The sequence below is a fragment of the Oncorhynchus mykiss genome, chromosome 27 (genome assembly GCF_057628025.1).
Source record: "Oncorhynchus mykiss isolate SJ-2025 chromosome 27, ASM5762802v1, whole genome shotgun sequence".
NCBI lineage: Eukaryota > Metazoa > Chordata > Actinopteri > Salmoniformes > Salmonidae > Oncorhynchus > Oncorhynchus mykiss.
The window spans coordinates 7,758,625-7,783,419 of record NC_143048.1 but is presented as its reverse complement, the minus strand read 5'-3'; the positions used below and the strand labels follow the sequence as shown (position 1 = coordinate 7,783,419).

Sequence of the window (24,795 nt, the reverse complement as noted above, 5' to 3'; positions counted from 1 at the left end):
GAATAGGTCAAAATTATATGAGACATATTGATTATATATCTGTCTCTTTTTTCCTTTTCATAGTCAAGCACAGTGGTAGCCTATAATATTTTTTTTTATTTTTATTTTTATTTTTTTATCTTTATTGAACAAGGCAAGTCAGTTAATGACAAATTCTTATTTACAATGACAGCCTACACTATAACGCAATTTTCCATTTTATTTTAGATAATTGAATTCCTCCTAGCTTACGACAACTCACAAAAACCATAGCACTTAGCTTGAAGTGATACTTTATCAACATACTTGAAGTGATGTCAACAAAATGTAATGTGCCATAAGATACAATAATAAGTCAAAGTGCCTGTAAATGATTAATACTGCAAAATTTGCACTTTCCCTTGCTGACTTTTTTTGTTGCTTGATTGGTAAAACCTAAACCATGCGAATCCGCAGGTGACACAAGAAGGCACAGAGGGGTGCATGCTGGTTCTAGTAGGGAAATACAATTTTCTTAACTTTTTATCGAACGATTTTACGGGTCTGATAAAACTACATTTCCCACAATGCCATGCACCGTTTCCTGTACATCATACTCGTGAAGATAGCGGGCAATCGGTCGTCAAAACAATCCTATCATTTTGAGAATTTATGTCAAATCAAATATATAAATCACCAGGCTACGGGAATTGATATTGTTTAAAACAACCGACTCAAAGAAAAGACAATGGTATGTTTGCAATTGGGTACATTTTGTGGCCAATTGCTTTGCTCTAACGTTAGCTAGCTAGCTAATGTCGTTCGCCAGTCTCATGTGAAATGTATGAGACGCCTAGAAATCATAGCCAGCTAGATAACGTTATATATTCGAATTAAACAAACCTATCGATTTAAATTAATCAATTAGCTATATCCGGCTCCCAACTTTTTTTTTACGAAGCAACTGCCTGGCTTGCATGTATGTCAGCAGTAACGTTAGACTAGTTAGCCACCTAGCTAGTTAACGTTAGCTATCGAACATAACTAGCTAGCTATATATATTTACCTGACAGGGCGTGGCTAGTCAGGCTAGCTAACGTTAGCTAGTAATCTAGGCGTTGTAAAGGAATGCACATCCGTCTGCACACTCTTAACCAATCAGCCATGCTCAGAAATGCACTGTTTGGGCTTTGTTATAGTATGAGGTGAAACTGATGATGCATAGGAGTGGTGATAACGTCCAGTGAACCCATAGTTCGATCTGAGAAGGCATATCCAAGACCAGGCTAGCAAGGGTTCAAGGTTTCAGAATGTTCAAATGGAAATCAGGTGTGTAGAACGCCTATGACTCTCTGACAAGAGAAACGGCGAAAATCAAGTTCTATAACTATATTACATCAAGGCCTAGGCTAGCGTGGCTAACGTTATATTGCGAGTAGAGAATATTAGGATGTAACTAGCCACGTTACTATAGCAGGGATGTAACTAGCTACATTACAATATCAGGGCTCTCAAACCCTGTTCCTAGAGAGTCAGTCAACCCTAATAATTAGCTTGTTGATAAACTGAACCAGGTTAGTTACAACTGGGGTTGGAGTGGAAACTTACAGGAGGGTAGTTCTCCAGGAACAGTGTTGGAGACCCACTGTACTAGACTGCAGAACATTTCTCACGCTTCATTTTCTCTCCTCCCCTGCCATACAGATCCGCTTCATCCTTATTCAGAACCGAGCAGGGAAGACCCGACTGGCCAAGTGGTACATGCAGTTTGATGACGATGAGAAACAGAAGCTGATTGAGGAGGTACATGCTGTGGTGACTGTCCGTGATGCCAAGCACACCAACTTTGTGGAGGTAAGGCTTTGTATTGATGCCACGTCTGTGCATTGGTGTGTGCCCTAATGTAGGCTATTAGTTTCTGGCAATTGTATTCATTGTCACTATCTGGCCATTCTAGAATGGCTGGAAGCAACTAGGGACTATAACTCAAGGTCTGGAGCTGCATTTGGCACTTTATAGTGACGTGGGCCTAAATTGTATCATACATTTTGACACTGATGAGACGGTGGATAAAAGGCTATTTTCTACTGATATGCTGTAGCTCTAATTGGTTAACCAAGTTTAATTTAATATTTCATTGTAAATGGAAAAAGTACTGCTTGCAAGTCCATTTCAATTCTATTGTAAGTATTCTTAGATAAAATCAAAACCACATATTGAGATGCTTGTCTGTCTTGTCTCCAGTTCAGGAACTTCAAGATCATCTATAGGCGCTATGCAGGTCTGTACTTCTGTATATGTGTGGACGTGACAGACAACAACCTGGCATACCTGGAGGGCATTCACAACTTTGTGGAGGTATGACACTAAACACATCAACTCACACGTAGACTGTTTTATTATGATGACCTACAATGTGGGAGCTGTTTTAGGTCGATGACTCTTCGGCTGGTTATGTGAAGGAATGTGGGCTAATCAAATTTCCACCTTAATAGCTGAATGATTAGGCATATTTTATTAGTAAACTATTGTAACGATGTGCTCCTACAGAGCTCTTTGGAATACAGAGTACCACAGCATGAGTCATAATACCCAGAAAACATAGCGGTCAGACGGAAATAGTTCCAAATAGTTCCGTTTTGATAACTGGAAATCCCTCTAGGACAATGTGACTTATCAATCAATATATTCAACTATAAAGAAGAAAACAAATGAAACGCTAATGTGGCTACCGTAAAGAACTACAAGTTGCTGTGACCATCTGGACGAGAATGCCGAATCGAGGCAAATCTCTGGATTAACTATCTAAATTTAGACATGAATAAATTGGCAATACCAGTTAGCAAAGGTGTCCGCTAGAGATGACATGCAGGGATTTGTAGTTTTGCATGACGTCTACGTTGATGCCAATTAGCACTTTTGAATCTGAGAGTAAATAGAGCTGAATATATTGAAAAGTCACCTTGTCCGAGAAATTTTCTTCATCAAAATGTCACTCCGGGGTAAGCCTACACAAAACCCAGCCCTTATTTTAAATGTTCCTAAAATCCCCTATGGGGAAAAACGCCAGGTCGTATGGGTATTATGACACCTCCACTGTGGGGCTCTATTTTCTATGCATTCTTACCCAGTGTAATACAGTCTATAGTCTTTCGGCTCGCTGCAAAAGTAAGACCAAAACAGTGGGTTGGGATCTCTGGTGTTTGTTCCCAAAAAGCATTCCCTGGGTGGCATTCCTCCCGGGTCGAGGGGAAACAGCGGAACAGCTCGCACTGTGCTCCCTGTCCGAGGGACAGGCGGAATGTGGCTGTGAAGGAAAACAGCTGAGATTTCCGACACTGTTCAAGAGCACCGTGTCCTGGAATGCTGGACTTCCTCAGGCCCTTAAATGACCACGGCTTCATCTCAAATGATTCCCTATATAGGCTAGTGCACTACTTCAGACCAGAGCCGTTGTTAAATTGTTAATGTAACAAAACCTGACCTCTTCCTTTTCCCCCTTTTAGGTGTTGAATGAGTATTTCCACAACGTATGCGAGTTGGACCTGGTGTTCAACTTCTACAAGGTAAGAGTAAAAGTGTTGATTTAATTTTAAAACCAAAACACTCTGTGCTAAGAGGAAAGACAAAGGAGTGGAAGAAACCCGGGGGAGGTGAAGATACAATTTCAATGTATTTTCTTTCCTTGCAATGGGGAGGTGCCATGGCAACGAGGATGGGACGCATAATTACAACAGTCAATTAGGCTCCTCCACACTAGTTTGGCGGCGATTGGTTTTCCTCTACAGGAAATGCTAAGCAATTAAATCTCTCCACCTGATAACCGCCCTTTAAGCAGTTGTCGTGTCAATTACGTAAGGTATTTCTGAATATTCGCCCACTCGCTGAAACTTAAACAAGCGCGGCCCACGGTGAAAGCTGCTGCGCTCTGCGATTTCTTCTGAGTCAAAGAAACCAGAGTGCCAGAAAGCGACATGATGGCAAACATCAGCTCATCTCAACATCAACCCCCCCTCTTTTAGATCTAGTGCCACAGCAGCAAGGCCTACGCACAGCTAGAAAGACATATATACATAATGGGGTGAAGATGAATCTGAAGGATCTATACAGTTCTCCAACACTTCAGTTTTTAAAGCTGTGTGTACAGGGCGTTTGAGCGGTGCAGTAGGCTGACCTGTGTCCTAACCTGCTTCTACCCGTCCTGTGTGTTCTGTCCCAGGTGTACACGGTGGTGGACGAGATGTTCCTGGCGGGGGAGATCAGAGAGACGAGCCAGACCAAGGTCCTCAAGCAGCTGCTAATGCTCCAGTCCCTCGAGTAGCCAACAGAGCAGCCATCTTGAACAGTCCATCGCCTAACCCCATCAATGTCACTCTGGAATGGACCCCTCTCATTTGCCAGCCTCCATGGAGCAGGCTCCACCCCTTACAGAAACCAGGGGCTTATTCACAAAGTCACAGAAGGTTCAGATAGAAATGCATGGTGTAGAACAGACATTTTCTGTCATGTAGAATTGGGAATCTAGTCAGCTCTACACATTACATTTCTATTTGCAACAATGACAGTTTCAACCTCCTGATTATGCCCCATAAAGACTGTATTTTGGTGATGCGTGGCAGATATGGCCCTTGACATTTTCATTTCTTAACCACCAGTTCAAGTAAAATCATCTGGATGAATATATTTGCAGCACTGAAAATAAATGTTCTCTCTATGCCCTGTCTCAAGCTGGAGGCTGCACTTATGGTAGACTAGGGTTGCCAGTTATTCACCGGTGTATACTGCCTATACTAGTGGAGAGCGAGGATAACAATGATGCACTGTTCTGGCAACCCCAGAGCGGCACTAAAGTAGCTAACAAGCACAAGAAAACACTTGTAAACGGCTTGTGATATCCCTGTCTACTGTTCACCATACTTCTGCCTGGGAGAATCACAGTTTGAGCTGCAGAGTGACTAAACCACCACTACGAATGCCCACTGAACTCTGGTGGTGGTTCACAGTTCAATGGAGTGCACTGGTAATGGCAACCTGTAAAGGGTCGCATCTACTGTGATATTGAATAGGAGATTCACTGGTCTTAACTTAATATCATGTCAGGTTGTATATCAGACAATGCGTCTCCACTCCACATATGGTGCTTGTTAGTCACACCCAGATGTGTTCAAATTTAAATAGACACTACTACTTTAAGAAAAGTTACTGATAAGGAATCTAGCTAATGGAAATATACAGTGATATATTTTACGTGAAGTTTGTTTTGTATGGTGTATATATATATATATATGGTGTAACCATTGTTGTCCATTCCAGGCCTTTCCTCAGCTTCTGCCTCTCGTCACTGGGTGTTTAATACACAGAACCGAATTGGGGGAAATTCCATTAATATTCACTGGTCACCTCATTCATACAACAAACAATGGGTTTCGAACATCAACCAGAGGCCAAACAATAGGTCCAAAACTCCAGAGGCACTTATCTAGGTCTGTGACGCCACCTTGTACCGCTTCTCATTGTAAACATGTCCAGTCTTGCACCTCCCAACATATCACACGTTACTATTATGGTCTGTTAAATGTTTTGTTTTTTGGGGCTATAGTGAGAGATGTACTGCTTCTCCTCCTCTCTTGTCATGTGAGATGTGAGTTTAGGTGTTACTGTCATTCTATTCCAGTGAGTGTATATACCAAAAAAAAAATCTAAGTTCTAAATAAAGTGTTACAAATATCTTGTGCTTTTTGATACTGTAGATAATGTGATGTACATTGGAAACACATTCATTTTTGTAGTTATATCACCATCTAGTGGTATTAAACCAGCATAGCCTTCACGTTCTGGAATCTGCCCTGAGGTCATTCTAGCAGCCTCCCAGTGATCGATAAAATCAATCAATATATCCACTTCAGATACATTAACCCACCCTGCCTGTTACTCCACTGACCCACAAACAGAAATTCAGACACGCAAAGCTTTTACCATGTAGACTAGCATATGAAGTCTTCCCTGATACACTAACCGTACCCTACTGTCTCCATGGCGGATAGGCAACCAGGTTGAAACAATGAACGCGTGTGCACATATTTAAAAAGCCAAGTTGATTACGAATAGACCTTTAAAATGAACAAGCAAACCTTCCCTGCCAAAAACAATCCAATAGACAAATATTAATTTACAGCAGATTATTCAGATGTACAGTAGTTCTTAAAATGATTCCATCACATTGGTTACTAAGCAACAACTGAGTTTCTGCTCCGTTCCGAGTGGAGAAAAGACAGGAGACGTTAAGGACAGACTAAGTTAATATTAGGCCGATGGCCCAAAGATTAAGTTCTTACGATGCAGCCAATAGAATACTCAGCATTATTGAGACCAGGGTTCAATGGTATTAGGGTCGAGCAGCATGGAGTGCAGCACTACTGTCGTGAGACCCGACTGACTGATTTGCGGTCAGTCTGTGGTCTGCACACGAACACGGGCTCAGGAAGTCACAGTAAATCTCCCAAGTGTTACATCGTCCCTACAACGGCAGCAGACAAATGGGTCAAGATAAAATTGCAGAGGGAATCATTTTACTACAACCCTGGAGAGGGGAAAGTAGAACAGCTGGCTGGCAGGTCAGTCAACACTTGGAGAGAAAGGACAAAACCCTCAGTTGTTCTTCAGTAAGGAATGACTAACTTCCAATTGCTCTTTTTATTGCAGTATATTTTTCAATCAATACAAATCTTACAATTCTATGGATACAGTATATAAACAAATCTCAATTAAAAAAAAGTGGCACTTGCAAAAGAGAAACAAAAATAACAAAGCAGACTTTTTTTTTTTTAACACAAAATGGAACCATTCTTTCTCAGGATGATGTCACAGTGGCATTTTGATAGCCATCTTCTCTATGCTGGTTCAGTGTAACAACCTGCTCTTAGTGGAGTGCAAACAGTAGCATTGCTTAGGAATTAGGTAAGGGTACATGGGGCCTGAAATTCTAAACGTTTCATAACCCGATTCTATATGACAGACAGAAAATGATAGGTGGAAGAGGCAAGACTTAATGTGTAAGACATGTAAAAACAAAAAGTGCAGTTGAATCTTAGACAGCCGCCTGGCCCTGTAACCTGAATATTTCCCACTAGTGACACTGAAACCAGTCTAGCTCCCGGTGACCGGTCTTTACATGTGAACTCAGAGCAGCAGAGAAATGAAGAGGGCCAAGATGGGGGTACGATTCTCAGAGATAGCCTCCCCAGGGGCGCGATAGAGCCGGAGAACGAGACAAGAGTGTAGCATTTTACATCGCAAAGGCAAGCAGTAACATTAGATATGCAGCTGATAATAGGGAATAACAAGGGGTCCTTTGGAAAACCATAAGACTGAACTGAAACCTTTACTCACCATTGTGCTTTGGACATGACCCGCGCGCCTTTCTGATTGCCTCATGGAGTGAATCGATTTCCCTTTGGGGAGTGCTAGTAATGACTGATCGGAAACATGTGGACTGGGGGGGGTTGCGGGGACAGTATACATCTACAATGTCAAGAAATGTTCCTGTAAGGCCAGTACTCCACTTGATCAATTGCATGAATTGAAAACAAACCTTGGACAAGTTGTCCATTAGATTAGAATCAATACCATTTATACCCGAGGTCGAGTTACATGTGGTAACATTTAGACCGGTGGAATCAGTTACAAGTGTACATCTGAAGCCGGGAGAAGAATCAAGGGAAATGGGACGGACAATAATTGAGGAAGCATTCACAACTGACCCAATATCTGCTCATGCTTGATGGCTCTTTTCGGGGTTGCAGAGCAGTCAAGCTCGGGTTGGGGAGACTTAGGTTTGCCCCGGTTATCAGAAGGTAAACAAGCAGGCTTGATAAGAAGTACAGTGCAAACAAAGGTTCAAAATCAGCTCATAAAGACATACGAATGGGGAGTGCTCCCACTGTGATGGGTAAAACATAAGAACTTCAATCATCAAGCAACCTGACAGTGCAGTCTAACAGGCTGCGTATGAATGAGGAAGTTTGTTTTGCATTTCATCCTTCATGGACTTTGTTACAGGTGGTGTGTGTGTGTGTGTGTAAGCATGTGTTGATAAAAACCACAAAGGTAGGGTAAAAACAGGAAATCTCCTACACATAACCCCTGACCCTGACAGTCATCCCAGATATGGACTCTTCTTCTTATGTTCCCAGCACAGTTCACACCACAGGGTTTCCCAGCCTAGGACCCAGGAGCCTGGGTAACCTCCCTTGGCAGGAAGTATAGTCTCTTACCAATGGTCAGGAGTTGCAGGTCATCTCCATGGCGACTGGTCAAGGTATGCTGTACGTGTGTAAGTGGTTTCAGAAGGGATAAGGGGAAGAGTCCTGCACATCCCAAAACATCTCGAGCTGAGAGGGAGAGAAATGTTAATAGATTTGGATCAATTATTCTCGAAAGACACATTTAAATCGAAGCATGGCAGTCTACTGACCTTTAGGGCACGTCCTGTGCATGTGGGAGTGGGGCTGAAGAGTGAGGGTGAGGTCCGGCCCCTAGCAGTTACACTGCTGCTTGGTCTGTGCGGTGGTACCTCTGGGCTGTCTCAGCTGCCTCAGAGAAGAATCTCCATACTGGATACCTGAACCCATCCGTTCTGGGTCCAACTCACCTGACAAAGGCAAGGCGCATTTTTATTTTTTTTACCTTTATTTAACCTGGCAAGTCATTTAAGAACAAATTCTTATTTACAACAGTGCCCTATGGGACTCCCAATCACGGCCGGATGTGATACAGTCTGGATGTGAACACACATACAGTGACTTCGGAAAGTGTTAAGACCCCTTGACTTTTTCCATATTTAGTTTGTTACGGCCTTATTCTAAAATGGATTATATAAGCGAAAACAGGTTTAGACATTTTTGCACATTAAACAAAAAAAAAACATACTTTATTTACATAATAATTCAGACCCTTTGCTATGAGAGTCCGAAATTGAGCTAGGGTGCATCCTGTTTCCATTGATCATCCTTGAGATGTTTCTACAACTTGATTGGGAGTCCACATGTGGCAAATTCAATTGATTGGACATCATTTGGAAAGACACACACCTGTCTAAACCAAGCCACAAGGTCGAAGGAATTGTCCGTAGAGCTCCAAGACAGGATTGTGTCGAAGCACAGATCTGTGGAAGGCTACCAAAACATTGAAGGTCCCCAAGAACATAGTGGCCTCCATCATTCTTAAATGAAAGAAGTTTGGAACCACAAGACTAGAGCTGGCTACCCAGCCAATGAGCAAACAGGGGGGGTGGGGGCCTTGGTCAGTCAGGTGACCAAGAACCCGATGGTCACTCTGACATGGCTCCAGAGTTCCTGTGTGGAGATGGGAGAACCTTCCAGAAGGACAACCATTTCTCCAGCACTCCACCAATCAGGCCTTTATGGTAGAGTGGCCAGACGGAAGCCACTCTTCAGTAAAAGGCACATAACAGCCCGCTTGGAGTTTGCCAAAAGGCACCTAAAGGACCCTCTGGTCTGATGAAACCAAGATTGAACTCTTTGGCCTGAATGCCAAGCGGAGGAAACCTGGCACCATCCCCCTACGGTGAAGCTTGGTGCATCATGCTGTGGGGATGTTTTTCAGCGTCAGGGACTGGGAGACTAGTCAGGATCGAGGGAAAGATGAACGGAGAAAAGTACAGCGAGATCCTTGATGAAAACCTGCTCCAGACCTCAGACTGGGGCGAAGGTTCACCTTCCAACAGGACAACATCCCTAAGCACACAGCCAAGACTACACAGGAATGGCTTCTGGACAAGTCTCTGAATGAGTGGCACAACCAGAGCATCTTTGGAGAGACCTAAACATAGCTGTGCAGTGACACTCCCCATCCAACCTGACAGAGCTTGAGAGGATCTGCAGAGAAGAATGGGAGAAACTCCCCAAACACAGGTGTGCCAAGCTTATAGCGCCATACCAAAGAAGACTCGAGGCTGTAATCGCTGCCAAAGGTGTTTCGGCAAAGTAGAGTAAAGGGTCTCAATACTTTTGTAAATGTGATATTTCAGTTAAAAATGTTTTTTATTAAATTTGCAAAAAAATGAAATAATGTTTTTGCTTTGTCATTATGGGGTATTGTGAGGGGAAAAAAACGATTTAATCCATTTTAGAAGGCTGTAATGTAACAAAATGTGGAAAAAGTCAAGGTCGGAATACTTTCTAAATGCACTGTATGTAATAGGGGTAAGTAAGGTGACTAAGCAACAGGATGTAAGATAAATAGAGTAGCAGCAGCTTGTTTGTGAGTGGGTGTAGAGTCAGTATAAATGTATGTGCATATTATGAGTGTGTAGGGCCCCGCGAGTGTGCATAGAGAAAATATTAAAATAGGTCAATAAAAGATACACGGTTAACTCAGATGGTCTTAGCTTATAGATTTATCAGTCTTATTGCTTGGGGATAGAAGCTGTTCAAGAACCTGTTGGTGCCAGACTTGATGCACCGGGTACCGCTTGCCGTTCGGAAGCAGAGAGAATAGTGTATGGGCTTGGGTGGTTGGAGTCTAACGATTTTCAGGGCCTTCTTTCCACACCACCTGATATAGAGGTCCTGGTTGGCAGGGAGCCCTAGTGATGTACTCGGTTGTCCACACCATCCTCTTTAGCGCCATGCGATCGAGGGCGGTGCTATTGCCATACCAGGCAGTGATGCAGCCAGTCAAGATGCTCTCAATGGTACAGCTGTAGAACCTTTTGAGGATTGGAGGGCCCACATGCTAAACTCGCCTCCTCATTTCCTGTAGTCCACGATCAGGTGGTATTACTGACATTGAGGGAGAATGTGTTGCTCTGGCACCACACTGCCAGGTCACTGACATCCTCCCTGTAGGCTGACTCATTGTCGCCGGTGATCAGGCCTATCCCCATAGTGTCTTCAGCAAACTTGATGGTGGTGTTGTGTGGCCACGCAGTCGTGGGTGAACAGGCAGTACAGGAGGGAACTAAGCACATACCCGTGGGGCCCCTGTGTCAGCGTGGCAGAGGTGATGTTGCCTACCATCACCACCTGGGGTCGGCCCGTCAGGAAGTCCAGGATTCAGTTGTGGAGGGAGGTGTTCAGACCCCCGAGTCCTAAGTTCGGTGACGAGCATAGAGGTGACAACAGTGTTCAAAGTAGATCTGTAGCCAATGAACATCATTCTCACCTAGGTATTCCTCTTATCTAGGTGGGCGAAGGCAGTGTGGAGAGCAATTGAGGATGTATAAACTATGGATCTGTTGGGGCGGTATGGAAATTGGAGTGGGTCTAGGATGGGATGGTGTCTGGGATGGTGGAGTTAATGTATGCCATAACCAGCCATCCAAAGAACTTCATGATTACTGAAGTGAGTGCTACTAGGAGGGAGTCATTGTGGCAGGAAGCCTTAGAATTCTTAAGAACAGGGATGATTGTAGTCATCTTAAAACATGTGGGGATTACAGACTGGGACATCATCTTCATGCTGAAATACCTCAAGTTTCAGCACGATAATGTTGAGGCCCCATGTATCTGTACACAATTCCTGGAAGCTGAAAATGTCCCAGTTCTTCCATGGCCAGCATACTCAGCAGATATGTCACCCATTGAGCATGTTTGGGATGCTCTGGATCGACAGCGTGTTCCAGTTCCCGCCAATATCCAGCAGCTTCGCACATCCATTGAAGAGGAGTGGAACAACATTCCACAGGCCACAATCAACAGCCTGATCAACTCTATGTGAAGGAGATGTGTCGCGCTGCATGAGGCAAATGGTGGTGACACCAGATACTGACTGGTTTTCTGATCCACATCCCAATTATATATATGTTTTTAAGGTATCTGTGACCAACAGATGCATATCTGTATTCCCAGTCAAGCGAAATCTATAGATTAATGAATTTATTTCAATTGAAAGCTGTCCTTATGTGAACTGTAGCTCAGTGTACATTAAATCAAGAAAGACCAAGGCACACAGAGCACACACATATAGCTAGGCGTAAACAACATGAGACATCCCAAAACCACACACATTGAACTTGTTTGATAGTAAGATTAAAAATCAAACAGAAACACATTTTTAGCACACACACAAACACACCTCATAAATAAACTGTTTGTTTACCTGACTCTATCTTGTTGAGGATGGTACGGGCGGTTTTGAGGAAGGCCTCCTCCACATTCTCCCCTGTCAGAGCGCTAGTCTCCAGGAACATCAGTTCTGTAACAGTCAGTCAGTCAACTCGATACTCTAATCCCAATTAAACTAATACGGGTTTAAAAACTTGTGGATATTACAACTACCTGAGATTAGAGTTGACTAAAAAGGAGAGAAAGGAAAAAAGGGGAGCGATGGAGTGCAGAAAGGGTGAGAGAAAGGGTGAGACAGTTGTGTAATGAGAGCCAGGGAAAAGGCCTGAGTAGAGGAGAGAAGGGTGAGAGTGACAGTGAGAGAAAGGGTGAGAGTGACAGTGAGAGAAAGGGTGAGAGACAGTTGTGAAATGAGAGCCAGGGAAAAGGCCTGAGTAGAGGAGAGAAGGGTGAGAGTGACAGTGAGAGAAAGGGTGAGACAGTTGTGTAATGAGAGCCAGGGAAAAGGCCTGAGTAGAGGAGAGAACGGTGAGAGTGACAGTGAGAGAAAGGGTGAGAGTGACAGTGAGAGAAAGGGTGAGAGACAGTTGTGAAATGAGAGCCAGGGAAACGGCCTGAGTAGAGGAGAGAAGGGTGAGAGACGGACAGACAAGACAGTTACCGTTCTCCTGTGCGAAGCGGGACGCCTCGAGGAAGGTTACCTCTCGGTCCGCGTCCAGGTCCTTCTTATTGCCGCACAGGATGATGACGATGTTGGGGCTGGCCAGCGTCCGCGCGTCTGTCAGCCAGTCAGTCAGGGCGTTGTACGTCTCCCGGCTAGAGGAAAGACACAGGAGGGGAGAACTGAATCAAATCGCGTTTCCTTAGGGAAAGGCATGTTCAACAGGGAATGGGACGTTACTTTTGAAAAAGCAGTTGTGAATTGTGCGTTCATGACTGCATCAGAGGTCAAATAGAAGAAGTTCTTGGATGGGGGGGGGTGATAAGTTGAAAAACTGCTAATATTCTCAACTTACACTTTTCAACCTCTCTCTGTGGACTAATGTTATTTTTGCTCCAAATGAGAAGAGAAATATGAAACGTCATCCCTCCCTTTCCCCTCCTCAAGGACAGATGGAGTCCGATACCACGTCACACCATCTCTTTTTGTTTTGGAAAGTCCCCGATCACCATGGTGACAGCATGCTGGTGTCCATGGCAACGTGAAAACAATGAGCAGAAGGGTGTCGACTAATGTCCCACAGCGAGGCGGCTTAACCATGACGTCAGCATAGAGGTAAGCGATGACGACCACTCTGCCTCGGCGTAGCTCTCTCACACCACACGCTTCCATCTCTCCCTCTCATCATATTCTCTCCCCCCCTGCTCGGTTGACACTGTCTAATGGAGTTTTGCTTTCCGGGCTGCCTGCCTCCTGTCTGGAGACGCCACTTTATTACAGGCCCTGTCATTCTGCATCACATACTTTATTACAGGCCCTGTCATTCTGCATCACACACTTTATTAAAGCTCACCTGACAGTACACCATTCACTCCATCTTGATTATGAGACAGGCAGTGCCATGGCAACTCTGGGCTTATTAAATAAAAACTCTTGGCTTGGTGCTGCCATACAAATGTCTCCATCTCTGACTCAGAGTGTCTAAGTGCTCCTGACAGACTCTCCATAGGCCTGTTGAAATTCAACATCTCTAGTCAGTATCTCCATGCTCTATGCTAACTCCCATGCCTGGGTGTGTGTGCGTGCGTGCATGCGACCAGTAAAATCAGTGCGCGTTCGTAATGGGTCGTTCATCACCTACCTTGTGATGTCATAGACGAGCAGCGCCCCTGCTGCTCCGCGGTAGTAGCTACGAGTCACAGACCTGGGGGAGGGCAGACAGAAAGCACTGTTAACCAATCACAGAACCAGAATACAGAGGACGGGTCAGCGGTAACGGCACTCAGGGTAACCAATGGGAGATCTTTACCTGAAGCGCTCCTGTCCGGCTGTGTCCCAGATCTGTAGTTTAACGGTCTTACCCCCAACGTTGACCACCCTGGACCCAAACTCGACCCCGATGGTGTGGTTGGAGTCCTGCTTGACTGCACAGGCAGAGACCAATAAAATAAAAAAAATTGAGAGAGAAGCCACAAACATCACCGCACTGTTTGTTTATGTCTCATTCTTTATTAAAATGTCTGTTTTTACAGATGGCTGCTTTGTGAAAGATAGCCTCAAATCAAATCAAATGTATTTGTCCCATACACATGGTTAGCAGATGTTACTGCGAGTGTAGCGAAATGCTTGTCCAAAGAGTAGGTGTGACTGCCTAGTTATTAGGCCTACGTTGCCAAGACTTCACAGAAACATTTCCTGGTTAATTCCCAGAGCTGATCTATATTGTGCTGGTGCGTTGTGCTTGTTTAAAAGACCAGAACAGTTTGCGTCAGAAGCCTCTTCGGAAGCCTCATCAGCCTACCAGAGGGTTAAGGAGCTACTGCCTCTCCCAGGTCCAGAGTTTAACACAGTCAAAGCCCTTCCCTCAAGCTACTGACAGGACTGAGAGTTAGAGGTCTTTATCTCATTTGCACATCAGTGTGCGTGGACATCCGCTACATGAGCGAGCGAGCGTGTGTGTGTGTGTGTGTGTCAGTGTGCAGAGATGCTTGTAATGTTTCTATATTATTGTACATAAACGATGCATGTGGGTGTTGTGTATTTGCAGGACAGGGGGTGGACCAGCATCGGCACTACTTACACTTGGTCTCAATGAACTGGTGCAGGAGGCAAGATTTCCCCGCCCCAGCACTTCCAATGACCAGGAACTTAAACAGGAAGTCTGAAATGAGAGAGAGCGGGGACAGAAATCAATACAAACGCCAGCGGCTCAAACGGTTGAACTTGAGACCAATCCTTAAGTCGTCCTGCGATCGTGAGCTGCTCACTGTCACCGAGTTGCCAACGGTCCCAAATTAGCTGGCTAATCACGACCTTGCGTGTGAGTGTTGTTAACGGCATGTTAACATTGATGCTACTTTGCAAAGCGGCTTGTTAAAAGGATGGAGGTAAAAGAGACGTCTAAATTAACAATGAGAGAGGATGTGTTGTCAACCACAGAGGTGTAAATCCCATAGGACATCACTCCTCGCTATGAGAGCGATTGAGTTGTATCATCCGGTCTGTCTCCTCAGGCTTTGGAACTGCTCCTGATTTCCCCCAATAAAAAGGCCAAGCTTATCTGTATGGTGTGGCTCGTCTCAGAGTGTACGCTGAGTGACAGCGATAGCATCCAGGAGCCCTGCCAAAACAGTCTCCCAGACTCTGACCTCATACCACCCTTGATGACTCAATGTTGCAGCGCAACCCCTGACTAGACAGACAGGCTCCTAGATAGGTGAGCTCCATGCAACTAGCCTGAGTGTTGCACTGACATTCAGATGCAGTGTTTCCCCTATATTCAAATCATGGCTACCACAAAAACATATATTTTTTTTAAATAATAATTTAAAACACTCTCCCTGACTGTCTATACAGTTGAAGTCAGAAGTTTACATACACCTTTGCCAAATAAAGTTTGGCAAAAAAAAATGTTTATTATAATTCCTGACATTTAATCCTAGTAAATATTCCCTGTTTTAGGTCAGTTAGGATCACCACTTTATTTTATGAATGTGAATGATATGAATGTGTAGAGAGAATGAATTATTTCAGCTTTTATTTATTTGGGTCAAACGTTTCTGGTAGCCTTCCACAAGCTTCCTACAATAAGTTGGGTGAATTTTGGCCCATTCCTCCTGACAGAGCTGGTGTAACTGAGTCAGGTTTGTAGGCCTCCTTGCTCGCACATGCTTTTTCAGTTCTGCCCACAAATTTTCTATAGGATTGAGTTCAGGGCTTTGTGACGGCCACTCCAATACCTTCACTTTGTTGTCCTTAAGCCATTTTGCCACAACAAGTATGCTTGGGGTTATTGTCCATTTGGAAGACCCATTTGTGACCAAGCTTTAACCACCTGACTGATGTCTTGAGATGTTGCTTCAATATATCGAGTTAATTTTCCCTCCTCATAACTACCATCTATTTTGTGAAGTGCACCAGTCCCTCCTGCAGCAAAGCACCTCCACAGCATGATGCTGCCACCCCCGTTCTTCAAGGTTGGGATGGTGTTCTTCGGCTTGCAAGCCTCCCCCTTTTTCCTCCAAACATAACGATGGTCATTATGGCCAAACAGTTCTATTTTTGTTTCATCAGACCAGAAGACATTTCTCCAAAAAGTATGATCTTTGTCCCCATGTGCAGTTGCAAACCGTAGTCTGGCTTTTTTATGGCGGTTTAGGAGCTGTGGCTTCTTCCTTGCTGAGCGGCCTTTCAGGTTATGTCGATATAGGACTTGTTTTACTGTGGATATAGATACTTTTGTACCGGTTTCCTCCAACATCTTCACAAGGTCCTTTGCTGTTGCTCTGGGATTGATTTCCACTTTTTGCACTAAAGTACGTTCATCTCCAGGAAACAGAATGCATCTTCTTCCTGAGCGGTATGATGGCTGCGTGGTCCCATGCCGTTTATACTTGCGTACTATATGTTTGTACAGATGAGCGTGGTACATTCAGGCATTTGGAAATTGCTCCCAAGGGTGAACCAGACTTGTGGAGGTCTACAATTTTTTTCTGAGGTCTTGGCTGATTTCTTTAGAATATTCTATGATGTCAAGAAGGAGGCACTGAGTTTGAAGGTAGGCCTTGAAATACATCCACAGGTACACCTCCAATTGACATCAATTAGCCTACCAGAAGCTTCTAAAGCCATGACATGAAAGGCACAGTCAACTTAGTGTATGTAAACGTCTGACCCACTGGAAATGGGATACAGTGATTTATAGGTGAAATAATCTATCTGTAAACAATTGTTGGAACAAATACTTGTCATGCACAATGTAGATGTCTTGACTGACTTGCCAAAACTATAGTTTGTTAACAAGAAATTTGTGGAGTGGTTGAAAAACGAGCTTTAATGACTCCAACCTAAGTGAATGTAAACTTCCGACTTCAACTGTATATAAGTATTATAAGATCATCTTTGAGAACTAACAACCACTGAAATAAAAACTAGACGAGCTAAAATCTAAAATACCTAAAATGTCATGGCATGGGGGCCCCCATGGATTTTGTTACCATGTTTGAGTCACTCAGATAGCATAACACAGCCTAAACCATGGCAGAAACGTGTAGAACTGTAGAAAATGTGCTTTAAAAACAGCAACATTTTGTCTCTGCTGCCCCTCCCCCGCTAACTGCACCACAACTGCCTGAAAAAGATCCTAGGGGAAACGCTGAGCTGGCTACATGGCGGCAAGTGTATAAGAACGGAGGCAGTCTATTCACAAACAGTCCTATGTATAGCCGACCGGGACCAAGTACATCTGCACAACACAGATGGGTTACACTGGGGCAGCTGCACAGATCTAGTGGTGTGTTGGACCGGGTCTGGTACTTGACCCATCCTACGCACATGACCGTCTGGCTGGGGCCCTGACGTGTGGGACACAGAGCGGTCCAAAGACGGCCTTTGTGCCGTGACCACAGATAGGTCAGAGGTCAGGGGCAATTTGCATGCGTAGGCCAGTGTTCCACCAAGCCGTACAGGGAACAATGGGGAATTGAAGAAGGAGAGGCTGGCTGTGTGTGGAAAGGGGCAGCAGTAGTATAGAGTGAAGGATGCACAAGTCTCTCTCCCACACACCCACACACACACACACACACACACACACACACACACGTGAGTCAAGCTGCAGGAAAAACACAGGCCCCTCACTGAGTTTCAAGGCTAGTTGTTGCATTTACTGGGAGATTACAGTACCAGTCAAAAGTTTAGACACACCTACTCATTCCAGGGTTTTTATTTGAATGTAGTAGAATAATAGTGAATACATCAAAACTATGAAATAACACATACGGAATCATGTAGTAACCAAAAAACAAGGGTTAAACAAATCAAAATATATTTGAGATTCTTCAAAGTAGCCACCCTTTGCCTTGATGACAGTTTTGCAGACTCTTGGCATTCTCTCAACCAGCTTCATGAGGTAGTTACCTAGAATGCATTTCAATTAAAAGGTGTGCCTTGTTAAAAAGTACATTTGTGGAATTTCTTTCCTTCTTAATGCATTTGAGCTAGTCAGTTGTGTTGTGACGTGGTAGGGTTGGTACCACAGAAGATAACCTTCTACCTGTTCGGTAGAAGACCAAATCCATATTATGGCAAGAACAGCTCAAATAAGCAAAGAGAAACAACAGTCCATCATTACTTTAAGACGTGAAGGTCAGTCAATGCGGAACATCTCAAGAACTTTGGAATGTTTCTTGAAGTGCATTCGCAAAAACCATCAAGCGCTATGATGAAACTGGCTCTCATGAGGACCGCCCCAGGAAAGGAATACCCAGAGTTACCACTGCTGCAGAGGATATGTTCTTTAGAATATCTGCACCTCAGATTGCTGCAAAGAAACCATTACTAAAGGACACCAATAAGAAGAAGATACTTGCTTAAGCCAAGAAACAAGAGCAATGGACATTTGACCAGTGGAATTCTGTCCTTTGGTCTGATGAGTCCAAATGTGAGATTTTTGGTTCCAACCGCTGTGTTTTTGTGAGATGCGGAGATAATCCGTTCACCTACTCTGCATGTGTGGTTTCCACCGTGAAGCATTGTGGAGGTGTGATGGTGGTTTGTTGGTGACACTGGGTGATTTTGTTAGAATTTAAAGGCATGGCTACCACAGCATTCTGCAGCGATACGCCATCCCACCTGGTTTGTGCTTAGTGGGACAATCATTTGTTTTTCAACAGGACAATGGCCCAACACACCTCCAGGATATGTAAGGGCTATTTGACCGAGAAGGAGAGTGATGGAGTGCTGCATCAGATGACCTGGCCTCCACAATAACCCGACCTCAACCCAATTGAGATGGTTTGGGATGAGTTGGACCGCAGAGTGAAGGAAAAGCAGTCAACAAGTGCTCAGCATATGTGGGAACTCCTTCAAGACTTTTGTAAAAGCATTCCAGGTGAAGCTGGATGAGAGAATGCCAAGCGTGTGCAAAGCTGTCATCAAGGAAAAGGATGGCTATTTGAAGAATCTCAAATATATTTTGATTTAACACTTTTTTGGTTACTACAAGATTCCATGTGTTATTTCATAGTTGATGTCTTCACTATTACTCTACAATGTAAAAAAATAGTAAAAATTAAGAAAAACACTTGAATGAGTAGGTGTGTCCAAACTTTTACCGGTACTGTATTTCAATTACATTTCCAACTCTGTCAGTGCCTGACTCTTCACCTCAACTTTCTGATTGATTTGCAGACTGTATGCTGTTGACCGCTCTGCTGCTAGTAGGCTAATCAGCTAGGCTATAAAGCAGGCCAGTCAAATAGTCAATATTGTAACTTGAGTAAATGACTCGACTCCCACTGATGAAAAGGAAAGAGCTGGGGATGAGATTGCTCCTTTGTTCTTCTGTGACATTTAAAACACATTAAGTACTCCCGCAGCCAGCTATTCTCCAACCCATAAATCAACCATGGCCTATTTATACTAGCGTGTGTGGTTTACTCAAGCAACATAACCATGAGGACACATTCATGGCAAGGTAGGTACCCACTAGAGGCCTTATCACACCTTGTTTTCTGTCTCTCGACAGAAACACTTATCAAAGACAACCTGTGTGTGAACGTGACCGATGGAAAAGCCTGTCTAGGCCTTACCCCGGAAGGGAATATTTGAGTCATTGTATTTACACCATAATAACACCACAAGTATTTTGTTGGGTATATATAGTAAACAGCAGGCAGGATTTGGCAGAAATAACAGCCTGATCAGTGACCACACACACACACATCCTCCTGTTCTTCACCTGCTCTGAATCAGACCCGTGTTACCTCTGGAGCCAAGCCATATACTATCTTACTGTGTTGGGCTTCATCAGTGTGTGTACACACTAAGACAGCCATTCCCCTAACCGAAAGACTGTGTGATGCGTTTTGTGTTCGGGTAAAGAATAAAAAAAGGACAGTCGGCCCAATCCTTCACTGAGAGCCAACGTGAATTAGTGAATGCAGCTTCTGCTAGTCTGCTTTGTGTAGTCACGTGTCTCCCCTGTGACTGTTGTTCTGCCCTCCTTTCCTTTATCCCTTCTAGTACTTAGAAGGGGGAAAAAAAGCCCATGAGTAAATCAATGAAGACTATTACAGCTGTGCTCTATGTACCATTAGTGCAGAGCACTCCACCCCTAATGTTGACCTGCTGGTGTAGCATTTCAGAGAGAGAGCAAAAGAGAGACTATATCATTATCGAGTGAGGGAGACAGATGGAGAGACACAGATGGAGAGACACGTGTGTGTTTGTGTCAAGCAGGGGGTTGAGCAAGCTGCAACAGGAGAGGAGTGAGTATCCAAGGTGTGCTGTTGTTACACAAACAAAAACCAATCCATTTGCCACAGCATAAGAAAATGAATAGGCCTGGCTACAGTAAAACACTTAGCTACCACTACACAACATGTCCAAAGCATGTTTACAAGGTTCAAATGTATATTTCGGCATAAAGATTCCAAGACAGTGGTCAAAGGAAGATAAAACTGAATTTTTTTTCCATTGGTGAAAATAACAAGAGCGGTTTAAGGCAGTGCATTGCAGTGTCAGAGGCACCACTACAGATCCAGGTTCGACCCATGAAGAGACGCACACAATTGGCCCAGCATCGTCCGGGTTAGGGGAGGGTTTGGCCGGCTGGGATGTCATTGTCCCATCGCACTCTGGCGGGCCGGGTGCATGCAAGCTGATTTCGGTCGCCAGCTGTAAGGTGTTTCCTCCTACACATTGGTGCGGATGGCATCCCGGTTAAGCGAAACGGGATGCCAGCTTAGCGGGGTCGTGTTTCGGAGGACGCATGGCTCTCCACCTTCGCCTCTCCGGAGTCCGTAGGGAGTTGCAGCGATGGGTCACGACTAACTACCAATTGGATATCACAAAAAAAGGGGGCAGAAAGTTCCAAAAAGGATCAAATATAATTTTAAAAAAATAAAATAAAAGTAGAACAAGATTGTTTGTTAGTAACACACCAACGTAAATGTATTGGATTGGTCTTGGATTGGCCCCCATGGAATTGGACATGTAATGGACCAACAAACACCTTTGATTTTAAAATATGTAGGTTACATTGTCGTTTAAATAGTGACACGAGAAGAATTAACATTCAGGAGATTAGATTAATGTGGAATAGAATTAATAGAATCCCCATTCTAGCTGACAAGTCAAGCAAGCTTACATGCACGCACAAAAAACAAGACGTTTGTTTTGGGATTTCTACAGTTCTTAAAAACAGTCAGGCTTTTAAACCTCTTAAAAATGAGTATGTTTACATGCACATTAATCATTTGATATTAAACTGATTATGACAGTAGGCAGATTATGCAATAGTCATGTAAACACCTTACTCTACTTCTCTTCAAATCGGTGTACGGTCCAAATCGAAGTAAGCAATCTTTCAAATTATTAGGACATATTAACACCTTAAAATCAGCGTTCCAGTAAAGTATTTGATCTGAGCAAGTGCTAGCACCAGCCACGCGAGCCTTCCTCTTTACCGCCAGTGAAGTGTGTTCAGAACAATTTAGCAGTAACGTTAGTTACAAAGAGTAGCCTTAGAAGTAGTTTTCACATTCAAACTTTGTGTTCGAACCGAGAATCAAATATGCTTCCCCAAAAAATAGCCGATTTCAGATGTATGTAAAACAGCATTATTATGGAAATCTTTCTTGCAAAGCATGTAATAGTTTTAATCGAACTAACGTTAGCTATTATATTAATCTGACTATCCACAATAATCGCATTATTGTGTGCATGTAACTCAAAGACATCTTTGTTCAAATTCAGAGGAAGTCACATGCAAAACAGTATTACAGTCTTGTTTGAAATGTTTATACGAATTCCAGATATGATCTCATATAGCAAGCTAGTTATGAAGGAGATGAGGATGCTGGTATCTGTACCCTGGGGCTGGGGTGTCATTGCAAATGCATCAGATCAGATCAGGGCTCTCCGACCATGTTCCTGGAGAGCTACCCTCCAGTAGGTTTTCGCTTCAAAACTAACAAGATTAAGTTGGTCAACCAGCGAATTATTAGAACCAAGTGCGCTAGGTTAGAGTTGGAGTGAAAACCTAGAGGGTGGCTCTCCGGGAACAGGATTGGGGAGGCCGGTCGTTAGCAAAAATGCATCACTTGAGAAGTTAGCTAACCCCACCACTTCCAACTTTTCAATCCCAAGGACACATGACTAACTAGCTAAATCAAAAGGTCTGTTAAATTAAACCGAAGGACTGCAAATGCAGCTTCTAGCTATGACTAAACTTACTGCCGTAAACTAGCCACCTAAGTTAGCTATACCAATGTTTTGTTGATAATATTTCAATAGAAGTTACTTATTGACTAACTTTGGGACACAACTCCCTCTGGGAGTGAAACCAATACAATAGACTCGATGTTGTGTACTAACACTACTTCTTGACAATTTTAGGAAGCACACCCCGCTACTCTCTACCCACTCCTTCTGGCTACGAGACAGTGGTGACACGAGACAGTGTTGATTTCAAGATACCTAGTGGAAATTCCAGGGCTGAATGCATTTGCAAACACAAACAAGCCTCCTGACCCCAGCAGGTACAGTAGAAGTTACATACGTAGCTAGCTCAAATACAGAAGAGAAAGCGAGACACTTCACTAACTGCTTTTTTCTGGTTTAATGAAACTCAATTAACTAAGTAGACCAGCTGCTATTCTATACGTCTATGGGATACCCACCCCGTTAAGTAGACCGGAACTGATTATTTTTGTTCAATGGTAAACGGCCTGAGTGAACTATCTTCATTTCTCCACCATCTTCGTCTAGCTAACTAAACGTACCGTATGTTTCAGACATGTCGGCCCCCGCTTTAAAAACGATGGACTCAGTTGGCTTTTCTTCGTTTATTTCTTCGTACCGTATGTAAAGGATGTGGTGTTGTTTTCTAATGTGGCAATTACTCCTCGTTTTAGATTTCTGACTTCGCCACACCGTTTCCTTTCCTTCCTCCAACAACACAACTTATTCTTCGATGAGGTTTAATAGCGGTTGGCATCCAATAAATGTTGCATTACCGCCACCTACTAGACTGGAGTATAACTTTGCTTGAAAAAAATATATATAAAATATGAACTACCATCTAACACTACACAATTTGTTTTAAATATACAAAATAAAGAAAGAAACACCATACTCCACTATTTAGTCCTACCACCACACCCTGTAACTCTTCTGATGTCAAGTCTCACACACCCAAATACCTCTCTGCAGCTGCCACCACAACCTCAATTTTCTGCAACTTACATTCCATCCCTGTAGCACAGTTGATAACCATTGCTAAAAATCTGACTGAAACATATATCACTTGTTGATTTATCACTCTGTACTGGTACAGTTCTACCACTCACACCACTTCTCTTAGGGTCCCTCCCCCTTGACCCATCTTCCATTGCTTTCTTCACTTTATTTTGGTGAGTAAATGAAAGTATATTGAATCCAGTCACTTAACAAATTGGTCAAGAATTTCATCTTAGGACAGCTTTTATTATTAGGGATTCACTACACTGCAACCGTTGCCAGGGCTGGCAACTTTTGAAGAAAGCTTTTTCCCCCAGGAAAATTGCACTGTTTTAAAGCTAAACTCCTGCAATTATATGTATCTTGACATGGCTTAGGTCCATGACAAGGGTGGGAAAGAAACACAGGTCAGGTGTATTCAGAATGCTTTGAACATTAATTGAACACTCATTTGACAACTTTGTTACTTTTAAAGTATGACATTTAAAGTATGCTAATAGTTTATTAAACATCTTTTTTTTTAGGTGGATTGACACTTTATTCCGACAGTAATTAAGTTAGACGGGGAGACAGGCAAATAGGAGAAACTGTGGGAAGGTCAGCAGGAATCCTCAGGAATGCTCATAAATACTCATATTAATGGTTGATGGCAGTGGGTAACCAAATCATAGATTGCAGTCTCCTTGTCCATAGACTACTTTTAAGGTAAGGACACAAACATTTTGTATTTGTCATTTTGGTGAACTATCTCTTTAAAACAGGACTGGAAGAAAATCCTGCTTGCTCTCCAGGAGGGTTGGCCACCCCTGATTCATGTTTCCCAATGGGTGTTTATAAATGTTCTTGTTATAACAATTAATTTCTCAATCACCCAATCTTTAAAAAATGAATATCAATATTTAGGTGGTTTATGCCTACTAGTTGAAGATCCTTTTCGTCATCTTACTCTACATAGACAAAATATGTTATCTGTGTATGATCTGCGAGTCCCTCTACCATCTCTAGCTAGCACGTGCACAATACTAAAATGGCCTGGAGCAATTCATATCCATTGCTTATTTGTAGGACATATTCAAAACTGTCCACGATTGGCTGCAAAAATAAATAGCCGCATTATAATTCATTTTTAAAAGACACATGTAGGTATATCAGACACTGGAAAAACTGTGAAGAAGTGGAACAATTAAATACTGTAAGTGTGGGGAAAATCAAGTCACCCTACCAAACTTCCCTGCTAAAACAGATTGTAGGTCTGTCTGCTGCTATTTGGTTGCCAAAGCCTAAACGACAATCACCAAAAGAAGGGGGGCGTTTCTTTAAACCGCGCACGCAATCCCCTTGGTTCGTTAC

The 24,795-nt window shown here is 43.4% G+C and overlaps 3 protein-coding genes across 3 annotated transcripts in view; 1 reads left to right on the top strand and 2 right to left on the bottom strand.

Annotated features, from left to right (window-relative positions):
• The window catches only part of arhgap35a (Rho GTPase activating protein 35a), a 95,597-nt gene extending 91,263 nt beyond the window's left edge, over window positions 1–4,334 (bottom strand). Inside the window, exon 1 of the mRNA XM_036965836.2 lies at window positions 4,133–4,334. The gene's annotated coding sequence lies outside the window, so the exon portion shown is untranslated. The remainder of the gene's footprint in view (window positions 1–4,132) is intronic.
• LOC110507433 (adaptor related protein complex 2 subunit sigma 1) lies at window positions 555–5,685 on the top strand. Its single transcript, XM_021587424.3, has 5 exons — window positions 555–709; window positions 1,663–1,812; window positions 2,203–2,316; window positions 3,465–3,524; window positions 4,178–5,685. Exons 1-5 carry the CDS (start codon window positions 707–709, stop codon window positions 4,277–4,279), a joined length of 429 nt encoding a protein of 142 aa, XP_021443099.1. The 5' UTR covers window positions 555–706; the 3' UTR covers window positions 4,280–5,685.
• Window positions 5,686–6,052: 367 nt separating this feature from the next.
• On the bottom strand, window positions 6,053–23,228 carry rab4b (RAB4B, member RAS oncogene family). Its single transcript, XM_021587423.3, has 8 exons — window positions 22,989–23,228; window positions 14,786–14,866; window positions 14,015–14,129; window positions 13,847–13,909; window positions 12,706–12,860; window positions 12,079–12,174; window positions 8,432–8,608; window positions 6,053–8,348 (listed from the first exon to the last, which is right to left on the bottom strand). The coding sequence occupies exons 1-7, from the start codon at window positions 23,002–23,004 to the stop codon at window positions 8,493–8,495; spliced, it is 642 nt and encodes a 213-aa protein (XP_021443098.1). The 5' UTR covers window positions 23,005–23,228; the 3' UTR covers window positions 6,053–8,348; window positions 8,432–8,492.
• Window positions 23,229–24,795: the final 1,567 nt, after the last annotated feature.

What these genes read in the sequence shown, in the direction of transcription:
- LOC110507433 (XM_021587424.3), top strand. An exon ending in AGCACACCAACTTTGTGGAG is followed by an intron (nt 1,813 to 2,202) that starts GTAAGGCTTTGT and finishes TCTTGTCTCCAG; the next exon opens with TTCAGGAACTTCAAGATCAT. An exon ending in TGGTGTTCAACTTCTACAAG is followed by an intron (nt 3,525 to 4,177) that starts GTAAGAGTAAAA and finishes GTTCTGTCCCAG; the next exon opens with GTGTACACGGTGGTGGACGA.
- rab4b (XM_021587423.3), bottom strand. An exon ending in CCAGTTCATTGAGACCAAGT is followed by an intron (nt 14,130 to 14,785) that starts GTAAGTAGTGCC and finishes CTGCCTGTGCAG; the next exon opens with TCAAGCAGGACTCCAACCAC. An exon ending in CCTCAACAAGATAGAGTCAG is followed by an intron (nt 8,609 to 12,078) that starts GTAAACAAACAG and finishes TGCCTTTGTCAG; the next exon opens with GTGAGTTGGACCCAGAACGG.